The sequence below is a fragment of the Euleptes europaea genome, chromosome 6 (assembly GCF_029931775.1).
Source record: "Euleptes europaea isolate rEulEur1 chromosome 6, rEulEur1.hap1, whole genome shotgun sequence".
NCBI classification, from domain to species: Eukaryota; Metazoa; Chordata; class Lepidosauria; order Squamata; family Sphaerodactylidae; genus Euleptes; species Euleptes europaea.
Genome location: NC_079317.1, coordinates 24,398,779 through 24,412,951, shown reverse-complemented (window position 1 = coordinate 24,412,951; position 14,173 = coordinate 24,398,779). Strand labels below are relative to the sequence as shown.

General features: G+C 45.0%; 1 protein-coding gene across 1 annotated transcript in view; it reads left to right on the top strand.

The window, feature by feature from the left end:
- Nucleotides 1-847: 847 nt before the first annotated feature.
- The window catches only part of UNC79 (unc-79 homolog, NALCN channel complex subunit), a 138,628-nt gene continuing 125,302 nt past the window's right edge, over nt 848-14,173 (top strand). The window contains exons 1-2 of the mRNA XM_056851568.1: nt 848-922; nt 9,057-9,177. Of these exons, the coding sequence (XP_056707546.1) occupies nt 901-922; nt 9,057-9,177 (143 nt within the window). The 5' untranslated portion in view covers nt 848-900. The remainder of the gene's footprint in view (nt 923-9,056; nt 9,178-14,173) is intronic.

Here is a 14,173-nt window from a genome sequence, read left to right as displayed (position 1 = left end):
GCGTTCGATCCTGGCTGAACGTTCTTCGAACGTTCGTGCGTTCGTGTGTTCGATCCTGGCTGACTCCTGGCTGGAACAGGGAAGGAAGGAGGCTCAAGCGACCGTGCGTTTTCGCCCCATGGAGTGTCGGAGTGAACGAGAAACAACGATAGGAGAAACCGGATGAAACTGCAACGGTCCCGAATCGCCTTTCCGTCTGTAACAGTCGCCTTTCTGAGTCGCCTTTCCGTCTGCAACGCAACCAGAGATGCCTAGCCGGCCGGTGTACCGTCACCACTTGAATCGGGACCAATCTCTCTCCCCCAGCGTCACCGAGATTTCCGCCCATTCGGGCCTCGGAGTCAGCAGCCGCAAATAAACTTGATAACGATCTTGGGTCTCTCTCTCTCTCCCCCCCCCCCCAAAAAAAAACGTTTTGCTGCAACACCGCCCACCCTCGGCCGAGGCCGGCGTCGCCTTTAAGGGGCCGGACGCCCCTCTCCACGCGCGGAGCGCCCTCCCTCGCCGCCGCCTCCCCCTCCGGCCGAGCGCATTCCGCCCTTCCGCGGGGGCCGCGCCTGTTCCTTTCGGTCCCCCCCCCCAGCGCGCGATGGTTTCTCCCTGACGTCGTCGCCCCCCCCCCCAATCCCCCAATCCCCAGCCCCCGGCTCGCCAAAGGCCAGGGCCAGCGCGCGCGCTCGCAGCCGGCCGGCCTCCGCCCTCGCGGCCATCCGTTCCCGCCCCCTCCCCGCTGTCCCCCCCCTAGAGACTCTCCATTTGGCGGGATGGGAGCGGCGGAGGCGGGCGAGGGGGGGACGGCGCCGCCCCGGCCGGAGGGCCTGGCCCCTCGCTAGCCCGCCCGCGGAGAGGAGCGCGCGCGCCGCCACCATTGGGACCCAGCCCGGCCTCCCGGACCCCAGCATGTCCACCAAAGCGGAGCAGTGTAAGTCACCCGCCGCTACTGCGCAAAAACCCCCCTCCACCACCAGTAGCAATGGGCCGAGCGGCCCTGGGGCTCCCTGGCGTGGGGGTGGAGGGGAGGGAAAGAGGCGAGGGCGCTGTCCGTGGTGCTGGATGCGACAATGGCCCTCTCTCGGCGGGGAGATCGCCTAGGCGGGGGGCGGGGGGAGATCCCTGGGATCTGTAAGCGCCGCAGCCTGAAGAGAGGGTTTTTTTTTTTTGGGGGGGGGTGAGTCTGTTCGAGGCCCTGCCTTTGCACCCCCCGCGACGCCCTTCGACGGCAACAGCTGCGCCAACCATCAGCCAGGCGTTTGAGCTGGTGTTTGCCTCCCTGTGTTTACATGGAGGGAGAGAGAAAGGAAATGGGTCGATGGTGATCCAAAGGGTGTAGACCCTCCCCCACCCCCCTTTAAGGGCCTAGGTTAACGTATTCCCTTCGACTTCCTAGCTGGATGGTGGGAATCTTCACGCTGGTTTATTTTAATTGCATAACGGGCCTGGGTGAATTAAGCACCGCCAGGATCCTTGGATAACTGCAACCTCTTGCCTCCCTCGCACACCCACTCGGTTGGTGTTTGCGGCTGCTTTAAAAAATAAAGGGGGGCACGATAAAAATGTCTCTCCAATGGCTTTGCAAGTTGCCTGTGAGATAACCGTTACGTGCCGGGAACAAAATGGAGATGGGGAGAGAGGATGGAGGGAAGGGTTGATCCAAACAATCTATCCACAGCCAGTTCTTTTGAAGACATTCTGGTGAATTGGCAGCGGAGCCAAGCCGTCAGGTTATTTCTGCATTTTGATTGACCCAAGATTGAATGAAATGGAAACATCAAGTTGGCAGGAGCCTCGGTTGGTCTCACTGTTGGCTGGTCCTTTGCTCCCAAGACCTGACACATTATTCTTAAAACACCCAGGATCAGACCCTGGCCCTCTGAAACTAAACAAAACAAAAATCTGAAGGAAGAAGATTCTGCAGCCTCCCCTGGCAGATGATTCCTTTGCCAAACTGTTCCATCATTTTTTGACCATCATTTTTAGTATTCAGTCTGTCTCTTTACAGCTTAGAGACAGACAGGCCTTCTTGTCCTATCCTGGATAGACAGGGTGAATATTCCCCCTTCTTTCTCCTCATTTAAGTTTAAACAAGTAACCTTCTGGCTGACTGGGGAGTAGTAGTATTGGATAAAGAACTGTCACTGATCAGAGAGAGGTGAAAGGGACCTTATCAGTATTGCAATCTACATCTCTAAAGCCAAAGTCTGGGTGGCCTATATATAGTTTCTCAAGAAGTCCATGGCCATTCTTAAAAGTGTGTGTGTGGGGGGGAGGCCTTCTTTGGGCAGGACTGGGTACAGCCTGGGGAATTAAATTACTTTATTGATCAGAGCAACAGCTCTGGCAGAAACATGTACGACTGAATTAACCGTGGTTTTGAATTAACGCTTGCAGGTTGGGTCTCAGGAGATCAGGGAAACTGTGCTAATGGCTTTTCCTTCCTCTACATTGATCTGCAAAGAAACAAAAGGGTTTCTTTTTCATTTTTCAGAAACATTTCTCTGTAACAAGGGAACTCAACCAAATGACAAATGGGCAGAAGGGTTAAATGACGCTAATTTACACCAGCTTTATCGTGCAATCCTAAGAAGAATTGCATTCTTCTCAGCCCATTGACTTCAGTGAACTTAGAAGGGTGTTGACTCTGTTTAGGAATGCACACCATTGTATTTTAATTCTGCTTTGCCTCTCCAAAAGCACCATAGGTTAAAAACACACATATGATGTAGCATTTGCAGGACTTCTGTTCCCATGATTCCAATACAGGGCTCCTTGGGTAGAAAAAAGGTAGCCCCTCCCCAAGAAATCTTTCCATTTAGATTATTCTAATTTATTTATTTAATTCATTTGTACCCTGCCTTTCTCCCCAGTGGGGACCCAGAGTGCCTCACATTGTTCTCCTCTCCTCCAGTTCATCCCCACAACAATCCTGTGAGGCAGGACTCGCTATGAGTGTGTGATTGGCCCAGGGTCACACATGAACCCATCTTATACTGAATCAGACCCTTGGTCCATCAAAGTCAGTATTGTCTACTCAGACTGGCAGTGGCTCTCTGGGGTCTCAGGAAGAGTCACCCAGCAACCTTCCATGGCAGATTGGAGATTCATACTTGGCCCTCCCTGATCCTGTGCACTGCCTCTGAAGGTGTGCATTTTGTGGGTAAGGGTTATTTTCTTGAAAATGTCTTGGAAGGAAGACACCCAGCCTGATACATTCTGGGAGAAATGGCAATCATTCATCTTGTTTCTCTGTACACTTTCCAGGTAGCCACTCAAGGGCAAAGGAAATCTGGCAATGACAGAGTCACGTCTTTAAATCTGGGTCATTGCCAGGGATGCACAAACAGTGAGGCAGGTGATTTACCTCCCTGCAGTCCATTTCTCACGGTAATTTCTTCCCCCAGCAAGTCTCTAGGGCCAAAAGTGAAACTCACAGAGAGAAAATTACCTTGATGTAGAGACTGCAGGAAAGTAATGGAAAGGGTTCGGCGGCATCCTCACTTCCTTTTGAAATTCGATCCCCCCCATCTCGACGCATTATGTGTGATAACTAAGAATTAATGAGCTGGATCTTCTGCTGTCACATTTTAGTTTGATCCCCAAGCAAAAGAGGGAAAAAAGGAGGGAAAAATAAGGAAAGTAAGGAAAATAAGGAAAGCAAGCTTCTAATCCAAGTAGCTTTTTAAAAAAGGGTGTGGGTGGAAACACAAAGAACGGAGGATGTCTGCACTGAAGAATAACCCAGAAAACAAATACTGAGGGTTTGTAACCCACAGCTGCTGAGTACAGCAGCCAGAGACACCAAAGTTTCCATATGTTTCCTGTTATCTTTCACTCATTGGCTCTGGAAGATGGTTATTGTGTGAACACTGTGTCCCCGCTGTGCTAGACTACAGCTCAGTGGAAGACAGGGTGTCATGCCGTGTACCCTCTCTGCCTTTTTCCTGTATACTCTTTTCCTAACTTTTTCAATTCAATTCAAGACCTTTATTGGCATACAATACAATAAATGATCCTAACTTTTTATGGTGGGACTGTTAAGGCATAGGTGTATTGATAGCAAGGGAATGGCGCCGAAATGCCAAGATGGATGTGAGTTCTTCAGTTGCAAGGTAAGGTCGGCTTTGAGGATGTTTTCCAAAGGTTATCTTCGTCTGGCTGTTGAAATCATGTTGGGACAAAGAGGAGAAGAAGACACACTTAGAAGACTTAACCCCTTGTTCATAGGAAATAGTTTGATTTTTGTGTACTAATTATGTTTTGACTGCCACTGAAATATCTAGTTGACCATCTGTCTTCTGTTGCTTATTCAGAGTTTTACTTCAACAGACCCACAGTTCACCATTCAGATATTTATCATGTCTTCCAAAGGCTTCTTTCTTCAAACACTGCAACATCTGCTTAATACTTATGCTTTGCTTCGTTTCTGTTTTTAAGCCTGTGGTTGGTTCTACAACCCTGATTCTATTGCATTGTTTATTGAATGTCCCATCCATCGATTGTATTGACTCTCTCTGTGTAATCCTCCTTGAGTCCAAGTAAGAAAGGCAGACTATAAATAATTTAAATAAATATAGGCACTTGATATATGTGCAGGACTATAATGAAGTTCCTCTAACTTAACTGGCTCTTCCCCTGGAGGAAGACCCACTTAAGTTGGAGGACTGTGCCTTATTCTGGAGGGAGGCTTCAAACATTGCTTCGTGGAGTAGTTGGATATTAGGCCTCTATTATGAATGGCTGGCAGTGCTATCTCAAGTAGAGTTATATCCCCTCTAAATCCACTCAAGTCAGTGGGCTTAGAAGGATGTTATTCTGCTTTGGAGAGCACTATACGTGTGCATTCCTATGCAGGGTAACTTGATTTCCCACTTATTTAAGTTAGTTTAGACTGGAGCCACTCGACAATGGGCTGTGCTGGGATGTTGGCCACCCTGAGTCCAGCTTTGGCCAGGAGAGAGGGCGGGGAACAAGCCTAAAAATACTTAAAATAAATAAACTGGTTTAGGAACTGTTCCTTCTTCCCAGGGAACTGCTATTTGATGCTTTTGATGGTCTGTGTCGTCTCTCCCCCCTATGTTTTTCAGTGGGCTCTATAGATCACAGCATTTTTTAGTACTGTTATTTACTCATATGCAAGAATAGTTTTTTTTCTCCAGGCAATCAAAAAAGAAAAGAAAAAAGGAGGGGTGTATCAACCGGCAACCTCTTGCCCAGGTCTGAAATGCTGACAACAGCCCTTTCAGACTCTTAATGGGCAAGGTGTGGTTCATTTAATAATAAGGTTGAGAGTTTTTCTTTGCCAAAGCCTTATCTCTCCGGCCTTCGGTTCTTCCCCAGGAAAGTTGCACTCACAACATGCGCAGCTCCTCTCATTAGTTTTGTAAAATGAAATTTATGTTAAAGAAAATAAAGAAAACACTTCTCAATTCATAACAAGCAAATAAAACCATCCTACTCCTAAGGAAGGCCGTCAGAAGAGGAAAAAAAGCCCCCTCCAGGACGAGGCTAATGCCTTAAAGAAAACCTCCCCCACCAATCAAGGTCAAACACTTAATCACTCTCTGCAGAGCAATTTTCAGTCTTAAACCCGGACACATACGGCTTCCATACAAGGGGTCATCTTATATTATCATACAAATTAAAATTATGTTCCATAGTAAATTTTTCTGTGTATAACTTTTTATGGGGGGCGGTCTTTGCACATCTCTTTCAAACTCCCAAAGGGTGGATATCAACTTTCTCCCAAGGTTACCGTTTTAAATGGATAAATGGATTGTGATGCTATTCTGTTTAAAATCCCAGTTTGGGTGTACTGAGATTCCTCAGCATTGATTCTTATGGGGTGGGGGGGTGGGGAAACAGAGGCAGATGAACTCTATGAGTCACACAATAACAGGAAAGAGTCTGGGAAAAGGGCTGATTTCTTCTGAACTCTGCATTTAAAAGTATTAGTCTAAGGAAAACACCACTTGCCCCATGGACCCCAATTATTTATACTTAGTATATGTGGTTTCTTATGTATTTGCTTCATCTATATCCTGCCTTTCTCACCCTTTGGGGAAGGCCCAAAGTGGCTTACATGATTTCTTTCGCCTTCATTTTATCACCACAACAACCCTGTGAGGTATGTTAGGCTGAGAGTGAGTGACTGGCCCAAGGTAACCCAACAAGCTTCCATGGCGGAGTGGGGATTCGAACCCGTGTGGACCAGCTCGTAGTCCGACGCTCTGTCATTACAATGATAGTTACAATAAAATCAGCAATTTACTCCTTTTTAGCAGAGACGTAGCTGAAAATACTAGCATAGCAGCTGCTGCCTACTGATTTGATTTTAGGCCAGCTATTCTCCCAGGAGCTGAGGGCTGCGTGCAAGATCCTCTCCTCCCATTTTAACCATACAATCGCTTGCTTGAGAGTAGCGTGGCTTCCCTGATTTGGCTTCATGACTGCAGTCCCTTTGCCAGATCCACAGCTACTATTTCCTGGTGTCACTGTCTAGGTTATATCAGCAGGATGCTCCCCTTAACTCTTCCTCCTGCACACCCAATGGGACAGGCTCTGGGAGAGGGAGGAAGCTGATCAGGGAAGAGGTCATGGGAATAGGGTGCAGAGGTATTTAAGGGAATAACCCTCACAGGGTCACCTGACTTGAGAATGATAGAGGGATACTGCAGCTCTGAGCTGTAGTAAATCCTTCATAAAAAAAGGTAAAGGCCCCCTGTGCAAGCACTGGGTCATTCCTGACCCATGGGGTGATGTCACATCCCAAAGTTTCCTAGGCAGACTTTGTTTACAGGGTGGTTTGCCAGTGCCTTACCCAGTCATCTTCCCTTTACCCCCAGCAAGCTGGGTACTCATTTGACCGACCTCGGAAGGATGGAAGGCTGAGTCAACCTTGAGCCGGCTACCTGAAACCAACTTCTGTCAGGATCGAACTCAGGTTGTGAGCAGAGCATGGACTGCAGTACTGCAGCTTACCACTCTGTGCCACGGGGCTCTAAATCCTTCATACAAACCCTTTAATTGCTTGGGACGAACAGCACCTGAACTTGGTACATAATCAGAAAAAAGGCAGTGAATCAATCTGTTTATTTACCTCTCTTTACCTGTATGTATAAAAATTGCTTACAATAGTACAGAGAGTGTTATGGATACCGTGGACTGCCAAAAAACAACAAAAAAATCAGTGGGTTATAGATCAAATCAAGTCTGAACTGACCCTAGAAGCTAAAATGACTAAACTGAGGCTGTCATACTTTGGTCACATTATGAGAAGACAAGAGTCACTGGAAAAGACAGTCATGCTAGGAAAAGAGGAAGACCCAACAAGAGATGGATTGACTCTATAATGGAAGCCACCGCCCTTTATTTGCAAGAGCTGAGCAAGGCTGTTAAAGATAGGATGTTTTAGAGGACATTGATTCATAAGGTCGCCATGAGTTGGAAGCAACTTGATGGCACTTAACACACACAGTACTTAGCCACATCATACAAATACCAGCAATGTAATCCTGTGCAGACTTAATCCCATTTATGCAGACTTAATCCCATTTAACACCATTGGTTTGATTTGTTTTTAGACTGGAATAACTCTGCATAGGATCCCTCAATGCTAAAACCTTCTTCTTGAGCATCAAAATGAGTCAGTGTAAGGGAGAAGCAAGGCAGAGGATTGGAAGAGCTTTAAATATAGTTTTTGGTCCTGAAGCAATAAGCTTGTCCTCTGTCACTTCAATGGGAATAATAGCACTGACATACTTGTTGTAAGAATAACAAGAGAATTATGCGAAGTCCACTCAGAAAGCACGGTGTAAACAACAAGATGTATTGGTTCTCGTAGGCTATCCGGGTTGTGTAACCGTGGTCTTGGAATTTTCTTTCCTGACGTTTCGCCAGCAACTGTGGCAGGCATCTTCAGAGTAGTAACACTGAAGGACAGTGTCTCTCAGTGTCAAGGGTGTAGGAGTACACCCTTGACACTGAGAGACACTGTCCTTCAGTGTTACTACTCTGAAGATGCCTGCCACAGTTGCTGGCGAAACGTCAGGAAAGAAAATTCCAAGACCACGGTTACACAACCCGGATAGCCTACGAGAACCAATGAACTCTGACCGTGAAAGCCTTCGACAATATTTTATAACAAGATGTATGATGATAAGACTTGAAGAATATCGCAACAGTTGTGTCTCACTTTTCTCTTACATGACTCTATGGTAGTAGAAAGTGCTGCCAAGTTGCAGCCCACTCATGGTAACCCTGTAGCATTTTCAAAGCAAGAGATGCTCAGAGGTAGTTTGCCATTGCCTGCTTCTGCACAGCAACCCTGGACTTCCCTGGTGGTCTCCCATCCAAGTACTAACCAGGGCTGACCTTGCTTAGCATCTGAGATCTGATGAGATTGGGCTAGCCTGAACCATCCAGGTCAGGGCACGTGACTCTGTATTGATGGAATACTGTCAGGACATATACAAACGTATGAAGCTGACTTATACCAAGTCAGACCCTTCTTCCATCTACACCAAGTGGCAGAGGCTCTCCAGGGTCTCAGGTTGATAAGGATCTTTGTCAGCACTTGTTACCAGAGAGCCTTCTACAGCAGATGCCTGCTACTGGACCAGGGACCTTCTGCATGCCATAGAGTCGGGGTTTGGGGAGGGGAGGGACTTCAATGCCATAGAGTCCAGTTGCCAAAGTGGCCATTTTCTCCAGGTGAACTGATCTCTATTGGCTGGAGATCAGTTGTAATAGCAGGGGATCTCCAGCTAGTATCTGGAGGTTGGCAACCCTAACCACTGAGCCATAAATGCTACTTGTGGAAAAAAAGATCATGAATAAAATAGATTTTGAGATTGGCAATTATTCAAGCAATCTACTTGGCAATTCATTAGATTCTTGCCTCAAGATGTAGCTCATTGATTCAGTGGGTTTAAGCTTGTCTAACTCTGTGTTGAATTGTGGGCAGAACATATGAAATGTGTGTTGCTTTCGAATGGCACGAACTGAGCTAAGAGTCTCCCCCCCATTTTCTTTTTTTCTTTTTTCTGTGACATACACTCCAGTTGCTTCCAAGATCCGGTACTTGCAAGAATACCATAACCGCGTTCTTCACAACATTTATCCCGTCCCTTCTGGAACTGACATTGCAAACACTCTGAAATATTTTTCTCAGACATTATTAAGGTAAGCTTTAAATTATGCTCTCAAAAATAATAATAACTGTTGAAGTGATATGTATGACTAGCTTATGAAAACAACAACAAAATGGTGTTCTGCCAGAAGGGTCAGAGCTCAACAAAATATAAAATCTGGAATTAATAAATTAATTTAGCTGCTGCCCCTTTGCCCAGCTAAGCTGCCTATTGCCCATTGGCCAGTTCTAAAACAAAGCTTGGTTGATTATGCTTCTATTTGGCCTTATGACAGGCCAAAGGTTGAATCCCATAACTACCTCCTGCTAAGTCTTCCATAACAGGAAATGACTTGCTCCAATGGAGAATGATGTTTTCCAACAAAAAAAAGGCTTCTTCTGCTGGAAGAAAAGGTCTTTATTAATGGAAGACTTGGTGGAAGGGGGCTGTAGGATCCACGTTAGGGAATCTTAGGGTCTAAACCAATTACAGTGCATTCTTAAGGAGAGTTACTCCAGCCTAAACCCATTGAAATGAATGGGCTTAGACTGGAGTAACTCTCCTTAGGAATGCACTGTTAGTTTAGCTGAAATGATATATGCCAAACACAAGACTGGAAGACCTGCAATATTTAATATGATGCCAGAAAGCTGAGCCTGAGCATCCTGTTTAAATCCAGTGGGGGCTGTCCTCAAGTTTGGTTGGTCTTCAGATCAGAATTTCCATCAGTCCATTGTGCCTACACATGACAGTTCATTGATCACTGATTTATGATTGGCCCCATCAATTCTATCTTAGCTTAAAGTGGAAGCTAAGGATTGGATCTGAGCTCAGGCCTGTTTTGTATTCAGGATTTGGTTTAGCTCTATACAGATAAGGAAGCAACAAGCTTGATTTCTGAATAGCTGTCAGTTTGTCAGGTATCTCCATGGATTGGCTTTAAAAACCCAATAAACCAAGCCGGCAGGTTGTTTCTTTTTTCCATAATCATGGTGACCTCATCCTTAGGACTGCCAAGGTTTTAACCGGCCCCCGAACCCTGAATAGCAACCTGACCTGCAGTTACTAGCAGACGATAATGCCATTGAATGGTTGTTTCCCACAATCCTAGAGTTGCTGTAGAGATGAGGTTACCAACCGGCCAAGAAAAAAAAAGTTCTTTTAACAGAGGCTTAAAGAGATGTTATATACCAGGTGATATAGTTTACCTGTGTGCCATTAAAAAAGCTTCAACTACCCATTCCCACACATTAAGCCTCTATTTCCCCCCTAGGCCTCCTTGGGTAACCCCCAGGTAACCTTACTTAGAGAACAGACAGCAGAGGAAAGTACAGTCATTTTTCTGAGTAAGAACAAATACATATGCAGGCGGTGCCCTTTCTGATGATGCTGGTGATGCATGCCGGTCCTTTCCAACCCACCAGACTAATAAGAGAAGCTGTGAGACGTATAGGAGGAGCTCATCCTGTGGCTCCTCCCTCTTCTAGGGTCACTTCTCTAGAATAAGGTATAGGCTCCTCCTCCTGTGGGGCTTGGAGATTCTCCCATTACCCTGGCATTGTGGGAAAGAGCTGTGTTGAAATGGCTCCCACGCCACCAGTGCAGCATGGAAAAAGGATGTCTGTGATATGTTCTGATCAATTGTCCTCCATGGTTGTTAACTTCCATGTGCTAGAAATGGCTCTAAACCAAAATCCTGCAATTCAACAGCATTTAGAGGCTTGACGTCTGCACTCAGAGTTGGACTGCTCTATTTTGTCTAAAACGAACTATCTGAAATCCTAGATCTGAACACCTTGGGCGTTAGGCAGTCTTTAGAAATGCGAGGCTATAGGTTTACAATATGAAAGGGACCCATCAGATATTGGTTCTGGATAAGCCTCACTGAGATGAATGAAGGTCGTGCCATAGGCCAAAATGGCCTAATTCATCAACATGGAAGTTGTCTGTGTGTTCCTTTCATTGCAACGGCTCTTATGGGAGAAATTCTCTTGTGTCTTAAACCTGGAACTTAACATGAAGATTAAGGGCTGTCTTTAGCCTTATTCCTCAAGATCCTTTCATGTTCTAGCAGTTAGAACTCTCCCTCTGTAGCTGGGACTTATCCAACATCTTGACAAGGAAGACAACATTGAAGGGAATAAACTAACTCTCAGCCTGGTCAACCAAACTCTTTTTATTGGGAGGTCAAATTGATGCATCCTACCTTGGTATCTGAAAGGCCATGATCTGTCAAACAGTGCTGCCAAATGGCTTGATGGTCTTCTTCCTGTATCCCACAATATGGCCCTACCAAGTTACTGGTGCCTCTACATAACCGGTGTGGTTGCACTAGGGGATTTGGCCAGGAAAGGGCTAAGAGGCATGCAGACTGCAAAGAGAATACTGATGTTGATACCTAGTTAATGCTTATTAAAATAATTGAAAAGATCATTACTGACTGAAAAGGTTCAAGTCATGCAGAAGAATCTTACACTTATTTACTTAGATGTTAGTAGGGTTGGCTCCCAAGTAAATGTGCATATAATTGAGATCTTGGATTTTTTTTTAGCATTTCTCAATTATTTAGAAAAGCCTGAATTCTCTTTACGTCTAACAAGTTGATAGGCAATTGCATAGAAACAGTGGCACATTGAACAATAAGATGGTTCAGATGGAGTCTATCAGTTCATAAACAAAGGTCACTTGAATGGAAATTTGCAGCATATTACAAACAGCTTTTGGGATCAATGTAGTTTATTGTGTTTTATGATAAGGCTGATTTGGTTCATCATAGATTTACACCTCAATTGGCTTCTTTCAAGCCACACCAGAGTTGAACATGATCCTTTGATTTGCAGACATCTAGAGGGTATAACAAATTTGAGGGGTGGGAATTGGGCTGAAGCGGTTTTAGCTGAGGGCAAAAGCGTAAAGAATTTGCATTTATTTTTTGACAAACGAAACATCACATAAAAATCACCCTACACGGCGCATAACACATTGGTTCATTGAGCTCCTCCTTAAGTTTATCTTTGGGCAAAAGCATTTCTCTGCATTAAGCATGAATTTAGCTTTCATGCATTGCTCATTTCCAGCTTTCCTTCCCCAACCCGAAGAATGATCACAAATATAATAAATGCCCGACAAGGTCAAGACAGGAGAAACAATATATTTCTTCATAGAAACCACTACTCTTCATGACATAGCCCTTTAGATGTGTGCATACCCAATGGGAATCACCCCAAGTGTTACAAAAATTGCAGCTCCTGGCGGTGCTTCAGACAATGTTCCTGAAAGTTTCATGAACTTTGGGAATGGCTTTCTGTGACCGGAAGACAGGCTCCAGAAGTTCTGCTGCTCATGCAGATTTTCTTCAATGCAGTGGTTTGTAGGGGGACCAAATATAAAGAAGGACAAGGCAGAGGGTGTTTCAGCAAGTGCAGATTATCACATAGGCATGAGGGAAGCCACACCTGCTGACATTCCCTTTTAGGTCAGTGACCCCAAGCCCTTTTCTTTTCCATCTGGTCATCCTAGCAAAGGTTGCTAGTCGTCCAGACCCATTTTTACCAGAATCAGCTCTGAAATGTAGTAATGTGTAGAGACTGGAAGAAGGACCCCCATACTCTCTTCCCTTGAAACTGTACCCAGGTTTGTGCACTGCGTTTGGTGAACTGGTCTGTGTGAAGGTGTGTAACTTAATTGACTACAAGTCCCAGCATGCAATGTTATTTTTTGGACAAAAAATGTTAATTCCCCTAAGAGGCTGTATAGGATAGTCGTAGATATCTCTTTGGGACCTTTAACAGGTCAATGAGAGACAGAAATCAACAAGTGACGCTTTTGCTAGTGTGGACATGACGAGAACTGCCTTGTCAGATTGAAAGGGAAGCATGGGCAGCCGCCGGTTCTTTAAATAGCCCTCACCTGCCTGCCCCAGATGTTGCGCCTCTGCATGCACTATAGCTGGACACCTGTAGCCCTCCCCTTCGCAGGCTGCTGGGAAACCACGCCCCTTCCCGCAAGTCGAGGGGATGGCCAGAGTGGCATTTGATGAATTCTGTCTATTAAAGGCACAGGACTTCTAAAATAGTAGCATTAAAGGTGATGTGGCAACATAAAATTGTAGCCTGCCTTCCAACGAGACTATAAGACCTGTAAAGAAACTAAAATGGCATACTGGAAATAGGCCTTTATTATTAAAGGACTCTTAGTTGACTGATTATATGATTTTCCATTGATATCAATTAACTCTGCTTAAATTTGCATATGGGGAAATCAATTATGATGAAGGAAAAATTAACATTTTTAGATGATGCAGGGCATGGTTGTAAGAGATGCCATCTTAGCAGAGATATTTTATCCTGTGCATGAGAAGTAAGGACACTTTGGCTAAGATGGTACACATCGCTTGCAGTTATTGTCTGTTGGACAGTATAAAAAATGTTTTGACAGTTTTAAAAGTTGCCCAGCTAACTGGAGAGCTTTTTTTTAACTGATTAAAAGATTTGAATGGAATAATCCGATCCATCAACTAAACACTGCAGCTTTAATGAGACATTTTAAAATAGCCCTTTATAGTAAGGAAGAAAAAATGGTGGTGTAAGAATATTTGATAATTAGAACAAGAATTGGAGAGCAGTCTAGTATTACCTTTCTCAGGACCCTAACTTTCTTGGAACTCCTGGACTTGAATGAATTTAAGACTCACCCAAAATCTCAGTGGGTTCAAGTGATGGAAAGAGACAGACAGTGCAATCCTAAACAGAGTTACACCATGGATTTAAACTCCGCTTTAGGATTGCACAGTTGCACTGTAGTCCCTATACAGAATTATTCGAGTCACTCTTCATGGTCTAACTCTGCATAGGACTGCACTTTTAATTCCTTTATCCCTCTTCTTTTCCCTGCACTTCTACCTCACTCACTTACACCCCCAACCAGACAATTTCTCAAATACCATGGATTTACCCCACATACATGCCCCACCTCATAGTTAAATACACACACACACACACACATATATACACACACATGAATTTTCACTAAGGGCATACCAATGATGG